This window comes from Populus nigra, chromosome 1 (genome assembly GCF_951802175.1).
Source record: "Populus nigra chromosome 1, ddPopNigr1.1, whole genome shotgun sequence".
In the NCBI taxonomy this organism is placed as follows: domain Eukaryota; kingdom Viridiplantae; phylum Streptophyta; class Magnoliopsida; order Malpighiales; family Salicaceae; genus Populus; species Populus nigra.
Window position 1 is genome coordinate 19920520 of NC_084852.1, and position 19140 is coordinate 19939659.

Consider the following 19140-nt stretch of genomic DNA (forward strand, 5'->3'; position numbering starts at 1 on the left):
AATTAGAACCCCAGACACGTTTGTGCTTTGTTTAATTTAATGCCCTACGTTGATATTGTTTTATAGCTTCACAAGGGATCATAGTTCATTGATGAGATGATGAAAATCTTAGTGTTTGTGCTTGTATAAATCTTCTAATCAACTGTTTTGAGTTTCTGTAACTTTATTTTACATTTTTACTGTAAATTATATCAGAATTTGACAATATTTTACAGCAATTCTAGCTTGCTTGCAGCATTTAATTCACTGTGCTGATCTTAAAGCAGCGCGCGTATCCCTTAAGGCTGTAACAAATGAATTCACAGCCAGATGCTGTGTATTGATGGAGAGAACGACAGCTCCCATTAATAATTTATTAGCGAGCGATGTCGCATATTTTATCCTCCAAGTCTTGCGCGTAAAACGGCAAGAGTAATACAAGTCAAGAATCCCAATAAAAATACAATTCCTCTTCTCAATTTTTATGAGTGGAATCTTCTTCCTTTTTTTTTTTTTAAAAAAAAGGATGAGTTGCAAAAGGGAATTGAGATGTTTTTATTTTTATTTTTATTTTTGGGGGGGTTACATGAATTATTAATTGTTAAGGAAAAAGAAAAACAAGAAAAAGCATGAAAGGATAGCATATCAACAAGATCATTTGTATGATGATTGTAGTATATATTGCTGTGACTCTTGTTATGCTCATTAACACAAGAAGTCTTTTTTTTTTCCTTGATGGAAGATGAACAATAAGAACTTATCAAAACGGAAAGATCTGCTCGTCATCGAGCTGATGGGAAAGGAATAAAATCTTTGTGTTTCAACAATAATGGAAATGAGAATGTTGTGAACATTTACAATTGTGAGTACTGTGATATTGTTCTACTGTCAGAATGAGAATATTACTACATTTTAAACAGATATCATCACAGAAATGAGAATGTTAACATTTAAAATCCTGATCTGATGATTCTTGGCAGGCCTGCACGACCCTTTCAGGACGAGAAATGCAGCTTCTTTTTGGTGGCCGGTGAACCGGTCCACGGCCCCCGTAGGAAAATAAAAGAACCCCATCCACCACGAATTCATCATCTCAGCCTCGCTGGTTAATTTGTTTCCCATTAAATTAGAGGGAAATTGTTGGAATTGTTGCCCTCCACGGATGAGCCACTTTGTGCGCCGGTTAATTTAATGCCCTAAGTTTGACTGGGAAAAAAAAAAAAAGATATCTCCGGGGAAAATAAAATTTATTAAAGTCCACGAGTATATCCTTCCCTTTAGTGATATTTTTAAATCTATTTTTTAAAATTAAAATATCCCAGATTTTCTTAAGTCATATTAATGATAAAAGGCCCTAATATTAGAATGAAATTAAAAAAAAAAAAGTCTCTACAACTGAACATTAATTACATAACAAAAAAAAAATCCTACTAAAAAATAAATTGTAGGGAAAATGGATTATAAAAAAGTAATCCTATATATAATCTTCCAAGAGAATAAAACTTAAAACCTTACAAATTGAAATTTCCTTTTTGTTTTTATAAAACATCCATCCACATAAAAATAAAAATAAAAATAAAAAATTATTTTTGATAAACAGCTTTTCATATTTTTCAAAACTCTTATATTTTTTTCAAATTTTTTGTAGGATCGTTTTAATATTGTTTTAGTATTTAGTTTAGGATTTTTTTATTTTTTATTCAAGTTTTATGGGCATTTTTATCATTAATGTAGGCTAGGGGTATTTTGAATATTTCCTTCATGAAAATTCTAATTTATCAAATACCATTAGCAAAAGCACTTGGAAATATATCAAATTGATTTTTTTATTTTTAAAAAATTATTTTTGATGTCAGCACTAAAAAAAATATTAATTTAAAATAAAGAAACATATAAAAAAAATTTAAATTTTTTTAAAATGTTTTTGAAACACAAAAACAATGATGACCTAATTAGAAACTTGATTAAGAAACAACATTCTATTAGCTTAATTTTTCTTATCTGGAAAATACTATCTTTATTATTTTTATTATTATTATTATTATATAAAAATTTGATCAATTTTTATATTTATTTGCATGCAAACCAATCATTTACCACTTCAAACATCAATTTATATAAAATCCAATTATGAAAAACTTGTTTGTCAATCATTTTCTGAAATTCCCACCAAAAAGAAAAATATCATTACAGTGTACAATACCCTTTCGTATTATAAAATCTATAATTATATATATTAAATGTTCATTAGAGTTTCTTGAACTTCTATAATTCTATGACTCTTGAGTTTAGTCTCTTGAATTTTCATGACACTTGAGTTTCTAATATTTTTTAATGTTTTTATTTTTTTATAAATAGATTATTTATCTTATATTCTGATTATTGAAAAAAAATTCATAATAATAAAAGTATAAAATTCTCTTTTAAGATTTATTCTGAATATTTATGTTTTTATTTGTTTTTATTTTTATTTTTAACACATTATTATCATGACACTATAATACAAAACACGTTATTGTATTTTTTTTTTCATAAAAAGAAAGAAAGAAAGATAAAGTATATATGCACACCAAAATTTATCTTTTTCTATGTTTCTCGGCCATTGCTACAATACTACCATTGATCACTCTATTTTATACGAGATGACATGCCCGCGTGCTGCCGCGGACTTATAAAACAAATATACTTGATAGTGTTATAATTGTGAACCAGCGCTAGATAAGTAATAGAAATTAAAGGTATGATGAAGCAAATATTTCTTAACGAAAAAAAAAGTTGTGTTGGTGATAAAAAACTTAGAGACTGAACAAAATGATTTGTAGCAATTTATCGTGTCTTGTGAGGAAAAATACAGTGTTTTCGCCACATGATTTAACTTTTCAGTTAATAAAAAGAAAAAAAATTACAAAGCTAAATTCTCTACCAATTTAATATTAAAAAAAAACCAACAAAGATAATTTTGGAAGGAAAAAAACCCAAGAGAAAAAACGTTGTAGCAATTGACAATGTTTTGTGAGGAAAATTATAGCGTTTTTCCCAATAAAATAAAATAAAAAACCATTTAGAGAAATATTGTAGCAATCCATAGTGTTTTGTGAGAAAAACTACAACGCTTTCTTCATATGATTTAGTTTTATTGTAATTATAATTCTTAACCAACTCAATATTAAAAAAAAATCGACAAAGATAATTTTGGAAAAAATCATAAAAAAATCACATGGAAAAACACTGCAACAATTCACAGTATTTTAAAGAAAAAAATTACAAAGCTAAATTTTTAATCAGCTCAATATTAAAAAAAATCGACAAAGACAATTTTAGAAAAAAAATAAAAAAACAAACACCAAAAAAAAGAAAAACAAATCATGTTGGAAACACTATAGCAATTCACAGTGTTTTGTGATGAAAGCTACAGTGCTTCTCTACATGATTTAGCCTTATTTGTAATGACTTGTAATTATAATTTACAAACAACTCAATATTAAAAAAATAAAATTAAAAAAGATAATTTGAAAAAAGTTATAAAAAAAACCATGCGGAGAGACACTGTAGCAATCCACAATGTTTTATGAGCAAAGCTACAATGTTTTCCCCACATAATTAAGCTTTATTACAAAATTAAATTCTAACCAACTCAATATTAAAAAAAATAAAATTGACGAAGATAATTTTGGAAAAAAATATCACAAAAAAAAGAAAACACAAAAGAAACTGAAAGAAAACTATGTGAGGAAAAATTATATCAATCCATAGTGTTTTGTGAGGAAAAACTTGTATTTACTTGTAATTGCAATTCTTAACCAGCTTAAAATTTAAAAAATAAAATTGATAAAGATAATTTTAGAAAAAAACATTATAAAAACAGAAAAAAAACCATATGGGAAAAAATACTATAGCAATCAACAATAATTTTCAAAAAAAGTTACAGTGCTTTCCTAACATATTATAACTGTAATTTTTAAACAGCTCAATATTAAAAAATAAAATAAAAAAAAGATAATTTTGGAGAAAAAAAATTACAAAACCAAACTCTCAATCAGCTCAATATTAAAAAAAATCGACAAATATAATTTTGAAAAATAAAGAAATAAAATAGAAAAATTATGTGGAAAAACATCGCAGTAATTCACAGTATTTTAAAGAAAAAAAATTACAAAGCAAAAATTTTAACCAGATTAATATTTAAAAGGTAAAATCAACAAAAATAATTTTGAAAAAAAAATAAATGAAAAAAAATAGGAAAATTGAAAAAACAAATTTGAAAAAAAAACGAAAAAAAAGAGAAAAAAAGGGAAAAGTTAGGGGAAAAAAAAACATGGAGAAAAATCACTGTGGATTACTGTTGTAATCCACAGTGAAATGTGTGTGGGGGAACAGTGATTCCCCCACAAGATTTAGATATTGTTGTAATTAAAAACTTGAGAGGCATAAACTTTTATATGGCTTATATGAATTTTAATATTTTATTTTTTTTCATTAGTGTTTATATTTTATAGAATATATTTTATTTATCAAGATTTAAAGTTTTTAAAGAACTAGTATTGTAAATAAATTAAATATAGTTTCTAAAATGCTAGTATCTTTAAAGAACTAAATAAATAACAACCTTAAAATGTTTTTTTTTTCTTTTATATTCATGATTTTATTTAATAAATTACTTATATATACACACACACACACACAAATCTAATAAAACTTGAATATAGCACTTTTGATATCTGAAGGACTAATTATTTGTCATGAGTTATTGATGCTGGGATTCATCATCTAGAAGCTATGAATGTTGAAGAAACCATTAAAGAAATAATGTATTTTTATAGCATCGTGCATAAGCAATGATTTTCATTCATCATCATCTTCATGAAGGATTAAAAATCGAATATCTTATAATAAAATATTCTTTTGTTAGGTGGATAAATTTAAAAGAAAGATATGACTACCAAAAGTTTATCATACTTCCTCAAGTTCATTATAATTGGTTGCACTGAGTTTGCAAGATTTTAAATTGATTAATAAATATAATTTTGTTCTTTTTAAAATCACCTCACAACTAAAATTGTATGGTAATAAGATCACATAAGATCAAATATTAGAGAAAATATTCTTTATTGCCTAAAATATTGTCATGTAGTAACAAATTGAGTTCCATCAGGGATGAGAAAAAAATTAAAAAACCGATTAAAGCGAGAAAACCGGGAAAAAATAACCGAAAAAACCGAACCGTGAAAAAAAACCGATTAGAATTTTGAAAAAACCAACCGGTTTGGTTCGGTTTCGGTTTTATAAGCGTGAAACCGAACTGAGCCAAAACGGAGCCAAACCGGTTTGAACTGGTTTTTGTTCTAAAAACGAATCGAACTGAACCGAAATCAGTCAATTTGAACCAATTTTAGTTTTTTTTTAAAATTTGATTTAGTTGTTTTTTTTTTATAAAAACCGAATCGAACTAAAAATAATCACCCCCAAGTTGCACGCTGTATTTAAGAAACGAAAACAGTGTTTATATATGTCTGATCAACAAAGTACTTTAAACTTGGATCTCTATTGTGATCTTTCTACATAAATGGATGGATGTAAAGGGCATAATTTCCCGATCGATGCATCAAAATTGAGGGAGTTGAAGAAAAAAAGAAGCATTGATAATGAGACCACCAACTCTCCATTACCTCTCATTCATGACTGTAAATGAGATAGCCATTAAAATGGTCACATCAACTACAAGTTAGGAAAATAATTATTTTATTCAGAAACTGCTTGCCGCGTTAGAGTTGAAATAGTGACACTAATTCTATTTGATTAATGTACATTGAATTTGTATTTTTAATTGTTCTCAATTTTTAAAAAATACTACTGCGTCATTTTATTTCACAATCTTATTAAAAAACAATTTTACAAAGGAGGATGTAAAATCACACACTTGGAAAGAAAGAAGGAGAAGAAGAAGAAGAAGAGAGAGATGAAATATCCACTTGTGGTCCATTAAAAGAATACTATAATTTTACTATATAGATTTAAGCATGAACCTGGATGCTTTGACCTTGGCAGAGAGACATTATTTTAAGTTTAATTAGACAGCTATATAATGACAAACTGCACGATCCAACTCTTTCAGAGTGAGTTTATGTGTAGTGGACTCGTTCCTCAGTCTGCTCTCCAGCTCTGTTATGGACCGCAGACACTAGTTGGTGCTTTTGAATCCTTCAAGATTTGCTTGAACCCATTTTTGTGACTTACAATTTGGTGCTTTAGTCAACCCTTTAATTTAAGGCTTAAACTATTATTATCCGAGCAAAAAGGTCAACCCATAAACTATTGCCTAATAGTTGACTGGAACTATAAACCCGTATTACCTGCCTTCGATCGTCCACACCCCTTTCAGGCGCCGGGATGAAGGCCATTCTTTTTTCTTTTTTCTTTTTTATTAAAGTGAGTTATTTAAAAAAAATTCTCAAATTTATTTTTTAATATTAAATTAATTAAAAATTAAGTTTTATAATCAATTTTTTTTTTTACTAGGATTGTGTTCAAAATAAAAAGTAAGGACATAATAATTCAGTTAAGATTAAGAGGATATACCTGAAAATTGATTTAACACAATAATTTGATTAGATTAGTAAAATAAAATATCAATAAATTCATTCTTACTTTCTTTCTTTCTTCCTTTCCTTTGCAAATTTACTCAGAAGATCATTAAATTAATATGATCATCTAGTATTATATATTACAATTAAATTTCAGAATAATCTTTATTTTTTTTTAACATCAACCAAAAATATAATTATTCCTATCTCTCATTAACTCGGGCATTAATTCCACTAATAGGTGATTAATTTCTCACTGGTCCATTTAACAAACAATAGTTCTATCAATTTAGAAAATTAGTTCAACGATCTACACATTCATTAAGGTACTAATTTCATTAACTAGGGAATTAATTCTTTATTACACCCATTCACCAGGGCACTAATTCCATTAACAAGAGAATTACTTCAACGATTTGTCCATTCACCAGGATACTAATCTCATTAACCAGAGAATTAATTTTTTATTATACCCATTCACTAGGGCAATAATTCCATTAACCAGAAATTAGTTCAACGATTTACCCATTCACCAGGGTACTAATCCCATTAACCAGAGAATTAATTCCTTATTACGCCCATTTACTAGGGCACTAATTCCATTAACCAGTAATTAATTCATTACATCACATATCTTATTTTCTCAAGTAAACAATATAATAATTACTAATCTATCAATCACAATTAATAAGATAAAGATACATATTGACCAATAATAAATTTAGGCATTGTGTATTTACTTGATGATTGAGCTCGAGCCGAAGTTCTCTGCTATGGTGTTGGCCTAGCAGTCTCTCCTAAATTGATAAGTGTATCCCATCATTATTCTACTTTCCATATTGACACAATCAATAAATAAAATCCTTCCAATTATCCTTTTATTTGCCAAAATCAAATTTAGAAAGAAACATGAAAATTCCCTTCTTTCTTTTATAAATTTCCTTCCTATTCTTCAATTTTCCACATTGTAACACAATTCATTTCATCATTCAATATATATATATATATAAAATTGTTGACCTAAATTTAAACAAAAAGAAAACATAAAAAAATTTCATGATCTATTCACTCTTAACATTAATTTCATCTCTTTCCTATACAATCTCATCATCTTATCAAAATTCTTAAATTGTATTTTTCTTATTATTATTTTTCCAAAAATCTCTTCTCCAAGAACACCCAAAATTGTGCTTCAATTACCATAATTTTACAATCAATTGTAATTATTTCTAAAATTTATCATGAACCCTAATTTTTCATTTCACAAAGTTTAATCAATTTATAATATAAATTCTTCAAGAATCTTATTTAAAAGTGTAAGGTCACCTTACCAAGCAATAGCCAAAGCTTTAACACTTTTAAATTGAAAAATTTTCCCTTGCTTGAATTTCCCCCCGTCTCTTGGTGTGTACTTAACTTTTTTTAAAATGCCTTTTTTGTCCCTCAATTCTTTTTTCCCGCGTGTGCACACACTTACACACATATATTTACTTAACTTTTTTTTAAATTCCTTCTGTGTCTTTTAATAGTAACTTTTATGATTTTTGGGTAAAATTTTCCAAATCCTGACTCCTATTTATACCAAATCTTACTCGAGTTATTTTGAATTTTACTAAGTTATATATATATATATATATATATATATATATATATATATATATATATATTCTATTACTATTTTTTTTTACTCTAACCACCGTCCAAAACATTTTATTTTATTCTCAAATTTTATCATCATTCTTATAATTTAATTTATAACTCTCTCCTTTTTTTTTTTCATAATATTGACTTTTATTATTATCAATGATATTGCCCGGGGGTTTACATTACAAGTTTTGCGAGTTAGCTGAGTTGACTCAGGTTTATTTTTTCCTTTTTTTAATTGAATATTTTTTTTATATTTTTTTTCTTTTTGCTTTCTCTAGAGTTATCTTAATCTCCTCACCTGAGTTTAACAGGTTAACCTCGGTTGACTCGAGTCATTGTTTTTTTTTCCTTTTTCTTATTTGTTTTAATTTAGTCCTTCAACGTTGAGTTGATTGTGAATTGAAATTCATGATTTATTTCAGTTTGCATTTTATAAGATTATCTTGGTTTCATGACTCGAGTCATGAGTTTGTTCAGTTGACTCGGGTAGTTTTATTTTTTTTTTTAATTGATTTTTTTTAATTTTATCTTTTAACATTGAATTAATTATTAATTGAGTTTAATAATTTATTTTATTTTATTTTACAAGATTGTCTTGATCTTATAATCTAGGTTTGTCAGGTTAAAGTAGGTTGACTCACTTATTTTTTTAGTTGAATTTTATTTTTAGTTTCATCTTTCAGCATTTGGTTGATTGAGAATTAAGTTTAATTATTTTTTTATTTGTTTTCTATAAGGTTACCAAGATCTCATTAATTCAGTAACAGATTTAACAAGTTGATTAAATTCAATCTAATATGTTATTGTTTTAATATTTTTTAAAAAATACCTTAATTTTTTTCAGTCAACTGTAATTTTATCAGTCACGTGGGTTGTATATAGACTATAAAATTGACTAAGAATGATTCAATGCAGAGGAGCTCCTAAGTCTGATCTTCTTGGTTCGACCTCTAACAAGGATCAGATTATGCACCACCTTCCAGTAGGAAGCAGAGGGATTTACATGACAGAAGAGAAGTCACGCACTAAGGAAAGATCAATACCCTCAATTCTACCAAACAAATAGGGCCTCCGAAATTTCAGGGTAGAGTCTAATCAGGTTTTTGCCTAGGCAAATAACAGGAAGCTGTTTTGATGAGCACAAAAGCAACTTACTAGCAACTTGACATAAATTAGTGCTCATGCTTCAACTCAAAAGCTATTTTAGACAGCAAAACATACATGAAAATGACAATGTTCCTTGTTCCTGGAGTTAATAGCAGAGCTCCTTCCCAAATCCAACCAGCCCTGCGGGAAGACCAGAAGACGACTAGGCAGGTTAAAAGGGAGGATCTAGCTTATGAACCTTTCAAATTGTATTTTCCCCAAGTTTTATTAACTAAATAGGAGTGTATAATTACAAAAACAGGCCAATTTAATTTTTTTAAAAAAACATCTATCCTTTAACCTGATTCTCCAATTCAATTATGAATAAACCAAAGAAAAAAAGGCTGAAAAGGTGGACAAGAAAGAATTTTTACATTTCACTCAATCACTAGTAACGGGTGCGTGCATCAAAGCAGACATACAAAACGAGAAGCAGCAGAAGCACCATTGACCAGCAGGCATGCATCTAAGGGTACAATGTACCATTGTCCTATTCCATCACAACCTTACATAAATCACTGCTGCTCATCACCTGGCTGCTCCTCCCCAAAACCCCGTTGTGCAATTCTGTAATATAGTATGCCCATAGTTGCCATACAAGCCCTGCAAGAGATCACACCACGCTTGAATTAGTGAAAACAGTTATTATAGCGTGCTTGCACTTTATTAAATAGTCTTTTGTGTCTTGTTCTGAAGTGTGGGTTCATTGTTTCAGTTAGAAGTAAATCAATCCACAGATAAACTGTCTATACAGAAAACAAAAACCACTGTTCAAGTTTGGAAGCCTTTATGTGGGCCGTTATAGCCATTCCACAAGTACCAAATCAACAATCTTTTGTTATCCTGTCAGCCAAACATAATGTGATGGTCCAGAAAAGGAGCACAGAAATTACATGATTGCTATAAAGAGGAGGATTTTTCTTGGATCTGTCCTTGAACGTTTTTGCCTTGTACGACCTTCTGAGGGATCATCTGCATTTGATGCATCTTTACGTGGAGGTGCGGTAACTGGTAAAATTGGTAATGCACTGGACCAGAAAGGAAGCAAAGCTCTGAGGAACTTGTGACGAAATGAACCTGGGTGAAATGAGTTGAAACTGAGATGGTGTATGAAACCAGAGAAAATTAGAGAAGAAAATTGATTTAAAAAAAATAAATTGATATCACCATATCAAAGAAAAGAGTCGCGATGCGCTGAGTATGGCTGTGTTTCTAGTTTAAGAACTTCTAATGAACTGCTCACAGAATAAACAAACTATTGGAAATGAATAGTGAGCAGGATAAGATTATAAAAGGTGAGGGTAGGTTCGCAAATATTGGTTTTGTAAAGAGCTCAGCAAGTTTCATCATATGATTTGAAATGAACTTCACATATATGCAAATTTATACTCACCCCTTCGACTGTACTTCTTATGATTCCCATCTTCATCATCTGCATAGTATGAAAGTTCAGAATTTTGCCGCTCTACATGTACACCAACCTTCCGTGTTGCAGCACCAGGCTGGTTTGCATTACAAAACAATACAAGAAATTGAAGTTGCCAAACATTTTTTTTTAAATGGGAGAAAAAAACTGGGGGAAGGAAGAAAAAAACTCTTACTATGCCAGGACTTGAGTTTTTCATATAATTCCCTGCAGAATTGGGGCTATCAATCTCCACAATATCCGACACTGAAATTTTAGAAGACCTTGTTCCAGTTTCATCTTTTGTCACCAAGGATGATGAAGAAATGGCAACTAAAGGATCTGAAATGAATGTGGGAGGTGGTGCCAGCAATGAAACTGGATGATTTCCAAACAAGTTCTTTTCCAAACCCGTCTGCATGTTTGCAAAGAAAAGTAAGTAAAATCCTACTTAACACAAGGAAGAAGACCATATAACTTCAGCCCCTGTTTCAAGGATCCTTAAGCTAGTTACGATTTAACAGAAAATGGATGCCAAATTTTTCCCCTTTAAAATGCAAAAGGTGAAGCTTCCTTTTCTAACCAAATAACAACTCTCATGATAAAGATAAAACACAAGAATACAGGAATAAACAGGAGATTTCTAACAGCACCCATGTTCAACCAAAACCTTTATTCCTGCAGTGCAGAAAAACATGGTTCATATATCAAGACAACTGCAAAGATCTTTCATATGGGGATTCTGTCTGATTGCAAAGTCTATGAGCAATCCAGCACCTATACAAGAGGTTGTTTGTTTTTGCGTTTCAAACTGTGTTTGAGTGTGTTTTAAAAGTGCATTTGGCTTGAAAAAGCATCAAATCAATGCTTTTTTTAGTGTTTTTCAATGGTTTCCATGTGCTGATATCAAATCTGAAAAACAAAATCTGGAAAAAAAAATCATTTGATGCATTTTCAAGCGAAAAACACTCTGTACCACAATAAGAAACACACACTAAACTGAAAGCCATCATACCAGCAACCTCTAACTATAGTCCACCACATCAGAACCTGTATATCACAATCCTCCATCTGTGCATGTGGTGTGTGGGAATGCATGTTTGTGTGAGACAGAGACAGCGTAGAAGTCAAGTTGGCTTAAAACTACCTAGAAAAGTAAGGAAATCTGCAAACTGATTACCTTTGCATTATTAGTATTGCTTTACCCCCATGGATCTTAACTTTTTACAAGTACAAGCTATTTAATCTAGATCACATTTATGCATTTGCTACAGAAAACAAATCAACAAATAGCACATATATAATAGGTGACTTGCAAGAAAGTACATTGGGTTTGGGCTATTTGCATTTGGGTGACTGTTTCAGATTTTGGCATTCAGTGTAATATTGTTTGCTCCATTAACATTGACCTTAACTTCATCAGTTTAGTGAAAACGAGGCTAAAAATATGCTATAAAATTCTTTGCCTTATAATTTTTTCCACGCTATTACTAAACTAAAAGCATTAAAGTCAATGCTGATGAAAAAAAAAATACAAGACACTAAGCCACAAAAAGTTAAGCCTTTGTCACATGAAAATGACCCAGACCATATGGTGTGTATTTTTCATTTTACCCTGTCATAAGTTAGCAGAATGGGGCAAGGAAAGAGGAGGATAATTCCAGACAAGCCATTGAAACAAAAAAAAAACCCAATAGGTAGAAGAAAACTGAGGGTTCAGTCACATAATATATAAATAACAAGTATTTGACACAAAAACTAAAAGGAACTAAAGTTACATTCATAAATGAAGTTCTGTAGTTAGATGATATGATAGTTAATGAAGTAAAGCAGTAGTACAGTACCATAAGAAAAAAAAAAAAAAAAAGGGAGAAGGAGAGGAAACTGATAGGTTGTAACTATTGAAGCATTAATGATGGAATACAGTAATCCAGAAACCAAGCTAAAACATTACCTGCATTATAGCTTCTTTCAGCTTTGAATGAAAACGGGATCCTGAGTCTTTCACACTTTTGGGAGGCCATATCTGCACCAACAAAACACCATATGGAAATAAACCAAGGCATACAGAAAACACTGCTACAAAGAACTTTTAAACAGCAATAGCTTAAAAACTGTAAACATAATTAAATGCTGGTGATGAATTGATATTGCTCTACCGGTGTTGAACACGAAGGGCACACATATCCAGCTGGTGCTGTGTGTGGAGGAAAGCTTTTGATATGTGAAACCAAACAATTTGTGTGTATAACATCTACAATAACATCAAAATAAATAAAATATTATCGTGTGTTTCAGAAAATTTTGCAACTAAGAGTGTAACTATATCAGCAATGTCACATACGCAAGCAACCCAATCGAGTGGTTTGAGGATCATCCCCCTCTTCAAGCACAGCTTGGCAGGAGCAGCATTTTGGAGGCCAGTCATACTCTCCATCTATCACCCATTCAGAGTATGTACGAACCTGAAAACAGTGACAACATTAGCATAGTGTATGCCAGTAAGCCGTACAGTGAGCTTTACAGAATTTTTCTTTTAAAATTATATATGCAAATACAAACAGGCACACATCTATAGTCCTGAAAAAAGTTGATTTCATGATATGTTTTTGACTTTAACCAATCAAATACATCTAATTCTAATAAAACCAAACCTCAGACAGTTTTCAACCAAGAAATTGATGCCAAAAGTTTCAGAAGACACGTTGATATTTTATAGCTCTTTTATTCTTTATTCTTTTTTCTTTTTGGATGGACGATTTGTCATCTCATCCATAATTTCATGCTTAATGAATGGGTACTGGGTAGGCATTCACTTTGGTAGCTGCCAACAATGTTTCCTCTTCTGCCCTAATCGCATCATCTCTCCTATAGTTCCTCTCTTTTAGCTAGTACTGCCTTCTGAACTCCAATAACTTTTACTTCTTCACACCCTTTCTTCGCCTTCTATCTCCTTATTCGTTATCATGTCAGACTAAGATATAAAGGAATAAAACCTTTCTCGTGAAAACAGTCGTTACACTAAGATATTTCTTCGTCATCAAGTAGAAACCGTAATGCAGGAATAAGTTTTTTTTATCACAAAGTCCGATATAATTACCACACAGATTTGATGCTCTGGAAAGCAGATACATTCCCCACAAACGGGAACTTTGTGCACGAAACAATATAACTTGGTAGCCTGAAACACCAAAAAACAAAAATCCTCAATTTAATTCTATCAATCAAAAACGCCTAAGAAATAACGAAGCGCAAAATCATATACTCTAGATCAGAAATTTGATTCCAAAATTAAGCAATTGATGTGAGTTACAGATCTAAATACAAATCTCGATCGATCAATCGATTAATCAGAAACAATTAATGAAAGAGAGAGAGAGAGAGGGAGAGTGTACCTTACGACATTTGCAGACCACCATTGCAGAGAGCTGGGGATTTTAGCGAGGGAGCTCGAATTTGTTAAATGGCTTAAGGGAGGGAGAGAGATCTGACTGATAATGAAAAAAAAAAATCTGACGTTTAATTGTGATGAGTGTTATATTCCTGTTTTTTTTTTTTTTTTAATTCAGTTAATTTGTATTTAGTTTGTAAGTGCGTGTTAGTGTATAGAAAGGGGGAAAGTCCCTGTGGATTTGTAATTTTAGCCATGGAAAAATCCGTTCTGTTTTCGGATTCTCTCTTGATTTTATTTTTTTTAATATTTAAAACGATCTAGTTAAATAGTAGGAATGGGCCTGGGCTAAAAAATGGGTCGATATATTTTAAACTGGGCTCTATAAAGTGGGTTGATAGGCTCATTGGGCTTATATATATATACTCTTCCGCCTCCTCATCTCTCTGATTTCAGACAGCAAGCAAAAATGAGGCCAGTGGTATACAGTGCCATATGCGGTGCTTTTAATGGCAAGGAACACGGTTTCTTTCGGCCCACACGGTGGCATCGGCAGGATGATCCCTTTCGTCGTATCTTTTCCCTCTTTGTCCAGTGGGGTTTTCTGCGCTATTGAAGCAAGCGGAGGAGAGCAGAGCTGTGACTGAGTTGTGCTTCCATGTGTTTTAATGTCAAATATTTTTTCTCAATAGTTACCAATCGGAGCTTTAATTGTTTATGGAAAAATAAATAAAATACTCACCTTATTTATCCAAGTAACTCTTCCTATTCCAAACATCATTAAAACACAAATCAGCATCTCTATTGAATTAGAGTTTTTTTTTTCTTTCAATTTCCAACATTTCCCACTGTAATGTCTTTTTTCCTATTCAATCCCGGACTAACATTGAATGAAGTACTAAAATGTATTGCATTTTATATTTTTAGTACTTCATTCCAACATTTTTAGTAATACAAATATTATTCAATGAATAGGATTGAATAGTTTTTTTTTTTCAATTTCCAACATTCCCCCACTATAATGTATTAAAATATAAAATGTTATAATTTTTCTTCGAACCTGTTTTGAAAGATGGTTGTGGTTGTTTTTTAAAATGTTTTTCACTTAAAAATATATTAAAATAATATTTTTTTTTATTTTTTTAAAATTATTTTTGATATCAGTGCATCAAAATAATCTAAAAACACCAAAAAATATTAATTTAAAATAAAAAAAATATTTAAAAAACATTTTTAAAATATAAAAACGAACAGCGCTCAAATAAAATATAAACCTACCATCATTAACTGCATGGTCGCCATAACTTGAACCATCATAATAGAGTAAGGAAGTCAAACAAAAAATTATAGAAAAGGTAAAAGGAGAATTATATAAAAGGAAATAATTTATCAGTGGTGGCTAATTATATAAAAGGAAATAAAAATACCAATAATTAGCCATATATGAAAAAAGGAAACATTAATGCAACTGCTATTAATAATTAGAATTCATTGAAATTGCAAGAGGATATTTAATGGAGGCTAATTCTAGAAAAGTGAAAGGAATATTAAAACATGGTATTGCAAGTATTACGAAAAAAGAATTAAAAAAGATATTAGTGGAATTAAAAAGGAATAAAAAACTTTGTATTAAAATTTCTATACATGAAGTTAATAAAAATTCAAGAGATATTTTAGTCGAATTAAATATTTTAATATTGAGATGGTGTTTTTATAATATGAATCACGCATATAAAATATGCACCTCATTGACTTCCTCAGCGACTCCTTAGCATTCACTGCATACAAAGATGAGCAACTCGAAATATAGGAAACGAAGAAAAAGAAGCGCCGGCAGCAGCAAAACCAGCAAAGTACCTCAAGCCCCTCTACTTTTCTCCAACTTCGGCAAGAAACCACTAGGTTTATTTAATCTTGTGCCTCTTGTTAATTTTGCAGGCTGTTTTTTCTGCTTGATTGCTTTTTTTCTCTCTCACAACTTGAGGTCAATTGACCAAGAATCATGCAACTTTCCTTTGTCACTTTCACTTAATTCAAGAAACTCTCTACAAGGATGATTAGTTGTTTTCTGATTTAATCTGATTTCTTGGTACTGGGGGCTGATGTCAGTTTTCTATTGAAAACTATTCTATTCTTTTACAAATTTTTGATGCATTTTCCATGCAGACTTGGTAGCAGAAGGCTACAGTAAGGATCACAAATTTAGCATCTCCACATGTAGTACTACAGGAGCGGTATGCTGTGAGATTTCCTTTATTGAATTTTGCTACAGCAGAGTCCTACTGTTTCTCTTTTTATCAGATTTTTTTCATTCTTTCTCAATAAAAGTAAAGGAAAGAAATCCATTCTTATTTCGTGTGAAACTTGGCATATATTTTCTGACATTTTGATACTAATCCTGTAATGTTATTGAGCCCTAAATTGGTCGGGTTGCATTCGTCAGAAACTTACTTCACGTGCTGTCAAACGCGGGCGGCTCTCAACTGCAAGTGTTGCAGCACAATACAAATACAAGGATGCTACCATTAATGTCATAGTTGATTCAAAATCACCAGTGAGTAGATTTTTCCGTTTTGAGTGGAAAATAAAACCCTGTGAGAACATTTACTAGGTTGTCAGCTGTTACTTGTAAGCTTCAAACTTAAGCATCTGATGATGTCCTCTGTAATCATGGCAGATTTCAACAACTCTAACATTAAGCAGAAAGTTCCTTCCATCCCTGAATACTTCTGCTTCACTGAAATTGCCAAAATACGATTCCAGCACGGTATGAACTGTTTCGTTCTATACTCAAGTAAGGTTCTCCTGTAAAGTTTTTATCATTTTAAATACAATATGATTCCCACCTCCCCCTCTCCCTGATTGTAGGTTGCCTAGTTTCCATGCATGGATTGTCCTATGTTGAGATCATTAATGCCAATTAAACAAATAATTCATGCTTTCCCTCCTGTTTTGCCCAAGAAAATAAGCTATGCAGTTAAATGGCTAACTCAGAACTAATTTACAGGCAAGTTTCAGAACACAAATAAGAGGATGATAAGATTTATACTTCATTTAGGATATAATATCTATCAAGATCTTGCATTTGGGATGGATCAACTTTATCCCCAAATGCAGAGACAACCTGGAATATCAGCAATTAAGATGATAGTAAAAAGGTAAAATACAACAAAATGATTTTTAGTTCCTTTTATGTTTTCAATGCTCAACCAAAGTTTTTTCTTTATGTTAATTTCTTTTTTGATTGAATGCATTTGCAAAATAAATCTTCCTTATTACCACAAAAACAAAACTATACTTTCTTGTTTCTATTTCAGCTACAAGCTCAATACTTCCACAAGTATGCTGCTTTAGCCACGTCTTTTTCTTTGCACCACACCCCTAAAATTCAGCTTTCTGCATCTGTGGGTACTTCAAGCCTTGCATTTGGTATACAGACAAAGTATGAGATTGCTTCTAGGCAATTTCGTGAGATTGATGCAGGCTTTAGCATGACCAAACCGAATTATGATGCTTCAATTACTATGTAAGTCATTTTACCTGCACTGGTGAAAATTATGACAACAAAATTCATAGTTAAACTCACAACACACGGTAAGATAAACAATGCTATTAATCAGCATGATTACTGCTTGTGGCTGCTGTCATTCATCATTATGCCTTCCTTCCCGCCATGTATTGGAGGTGATTTTAAGACAATCTGTTCTCTAAACTATTCAGGGGAAACAAGGGTGACTTCCTAAGGGCATCATATATCCATTACTTCGATCACAAGAAAAAGGTTGCAGCTGCGGCAGTGATCTCTCATAGGTTTTCGAAAAAGGAGAATGCTTTGACAGTCGGAGGATCATGGATTATGGACAATATAACTACAGTTAAGGCAAGGGTTGATGATCGTGGAAAGATTATGATGCTTCTGCAATATGGAATCATATCAAAGTCATGCTTAACAATTGCTAGTGAATTTGACACCAAATCCCTTAACAAGATTCCTGGAATTGGATTAGCCTTTTCTCTTGTGCTCTGAATGGTTCCCAAAATTGATACAACTATGATCCATCGTTACCATCTCTTGGTTCTCTGTAAGAATGAACTAAAGATATACTGTTGTTATCACTTAATTACCCCATTCAGAACATACTTAATTGCTGATTAGTTCCAACGATCATGTATCCACATACAGAATCACTTCAGCTGTCAGTCTGAACTATGAAGTATATTTTTTTTGTGTCGTTTGACGGGTCACTTGTCAATGCTTTCGGATGCAAATCACTGCTTTAGTTACTTGATTATGCAATTCATCAAGTCAGATCGTTCCAAAAGTACAAACAAACTGTAGACTCTTCAAGGTGTCTGCAGACAACCAGGATTCTTTTTTCACCAGAACTCAGTGTTACAGCAACACAAGCTTAAAACAAACCTTGAAAGTGTCGAACCTTGACATCAATGTTCCTTCTTTCAATATTTTTTTTTAATAATAAAAGCCAATATTTCAACTGAAAATAATCAAACATTACTCTCTCAAGAGATTAAAACTTCTTTATTTTCCTTTTTGGTAAGCACACATCTAATTTACCGCGTATCCTATTAGCTCACCTCAAACTCTCATAATGCACGATCGTGTGTCAAAGTGATCGTATATAAACATTTGTTTAGTGAGGAGCTTCTAGGCTAGCAAGAATTTTATAGCGAAACCTTCCATTCTGCCGCCTCTAACCTTCCCCTCTGACTAACAAAACTCCAAATAAAAAATATGGGTGGCTCTAACATCAAGAAACCGCAAGAAAGTAAGCTTTCATTTGGAATTTTGTTCCAGGGTTGGTTAAAAATTAAAAAATAAATTCTTAAAATAATTCTGTTTATATTTTTAGATTATTTTAATATGTTAATATTAAAAATAATTTTTAAAAAATAAAAAATACATTATTTTATGTAATTTTTAACAAAAAAAAATTAAAAAAACAAACACTATTATTCTCCCAGATGAAAAC

At 30.9% G+C, this 19140-nt stretch overlaps 2 protein-coding genes across 5 annotated transcripts; one reads left to right on the plus strand and one right to left on the minus strand.

Moving 5' to 3' along the window:
• Window positions 1–9233: 9233 nt before the first annotated feature.
• On the minus strand, window positions 9234–14424 carry LOC133688751 (uncharacterized). Of its 3 annotated transcripts, XR_009841199.1 has the most exons (10): window positions 14154–14422; window positions 13859–13939; window positions 13103–13223; window positions 12918–13012; window positions 12713–12784; window positions 10955–11173; window positions 10747–10855; window positions 10247–10430; window positions 9728–9956; window positions 9234–9494 (listed from the first exon to the last, which is right to left on the minus strand). XR_009841199.1 is itself a non-coding variant. In XM_062108369.1 (9 exons), exons 1-8 carry the CDS (start codon window positions 14175–14177, stop codon window positions 10254–10256), a joined length of 918 nt encoding a protein of 305 aa, XP_061964353.1. In that variant the 5' UTR covers window positions 14178–14424; the 3' UTR covers window positions 9707–9956; window positions 10247–10253. The 3 variants fall into 3 exon arrangements, 2 of the variants coding, with proteins under 2 accessions (XP_061964353.1, XP_061964341.1); XM_062108369.1 differs by lacking the exon at window positions 9234–9494 and having other exon boundaries at window positions 9707–9956; window positions 10247–10450; window positions 14154–14424; XM_062108357.1 differs by lacking the exon at window positions 9234–9494 and having other exon boundaries at window positions 9707–9956; window positions 14154–14421.
• A 1485-nt stretch (window positions 14425–15909) lies between these two features.
• Window positions 15910–18381, plus strand: LOC133704166 (mitochondrial outer membrane protein porin 2-like). Of its 2 annotated transcripts, none has more exons than XM_062128935.1 (6): window positions 15910–16051; window positions 16316–16383; window positions 16593–16703; window positions 16827–16916; window positions 17467–17675; window positions 17870–18381. In XM_062128935.1, the coding sequence occupies exons 1-6, from the start codon at window positions 15940–15942 to the stop codon at window positions 18174–18176; spliced, it is 897 nt and encodes a 298-aa protein (XP_061984919.1). In that variant the 5' UTR covers window positions 15910–15939; the 3' UTR covers window positions 18177–18381. The 2 variants fall into 2 exon arrangements, with proteins under 2 accessions (XP_061984919.1, XP_061984926.1); XM_062128942.1 differs by having other exon boundaries at window positions 17587–17675.
• Window positions 18382–19140: the final 759 nt, after the last annotated feature.

Coding starts and splice junctions, on each gene's coding strand:
- LOC133688751 (XM_062108357.1), bottom strand. CDS start 14,177: ATGGTGGTCTGCAAATGTCGTAAG. Junction 13,224..13,858: donor CAGAGCATCAAATCTGTGTG/GTAATTATATCG, acceptor CACTGTTTTCAG/GTTCGTACATACTCTGAATG. Junction 13,013..13,102: donor CACTCGATTGGGTTGCTTGC/GTATGTGACATT, acceptor ATGTTATTGTAG/ATGTTATACACACAAATTGT.
- LOC133704166 (XM_062128935.1), top strand. CDS start 15,940: ATGAGCAACTCGAAATATAGGAAACGAAGAAAAAGAAGCGCCGGCAGC. Junction 16,704..16,826: donor TAGTTGATTCAAAATCACCA/GTGAGTAGATTT, acceptor TAATCATGGCAG/ATTTCAACAACTCTAACATT. Junction 16,917..17,466: donor CAAAATACGATTCCAGCACG/GTATGAACTGTT, acceptor TTTCTATTTCAG/CTACAAGCTCAATACTTCCA.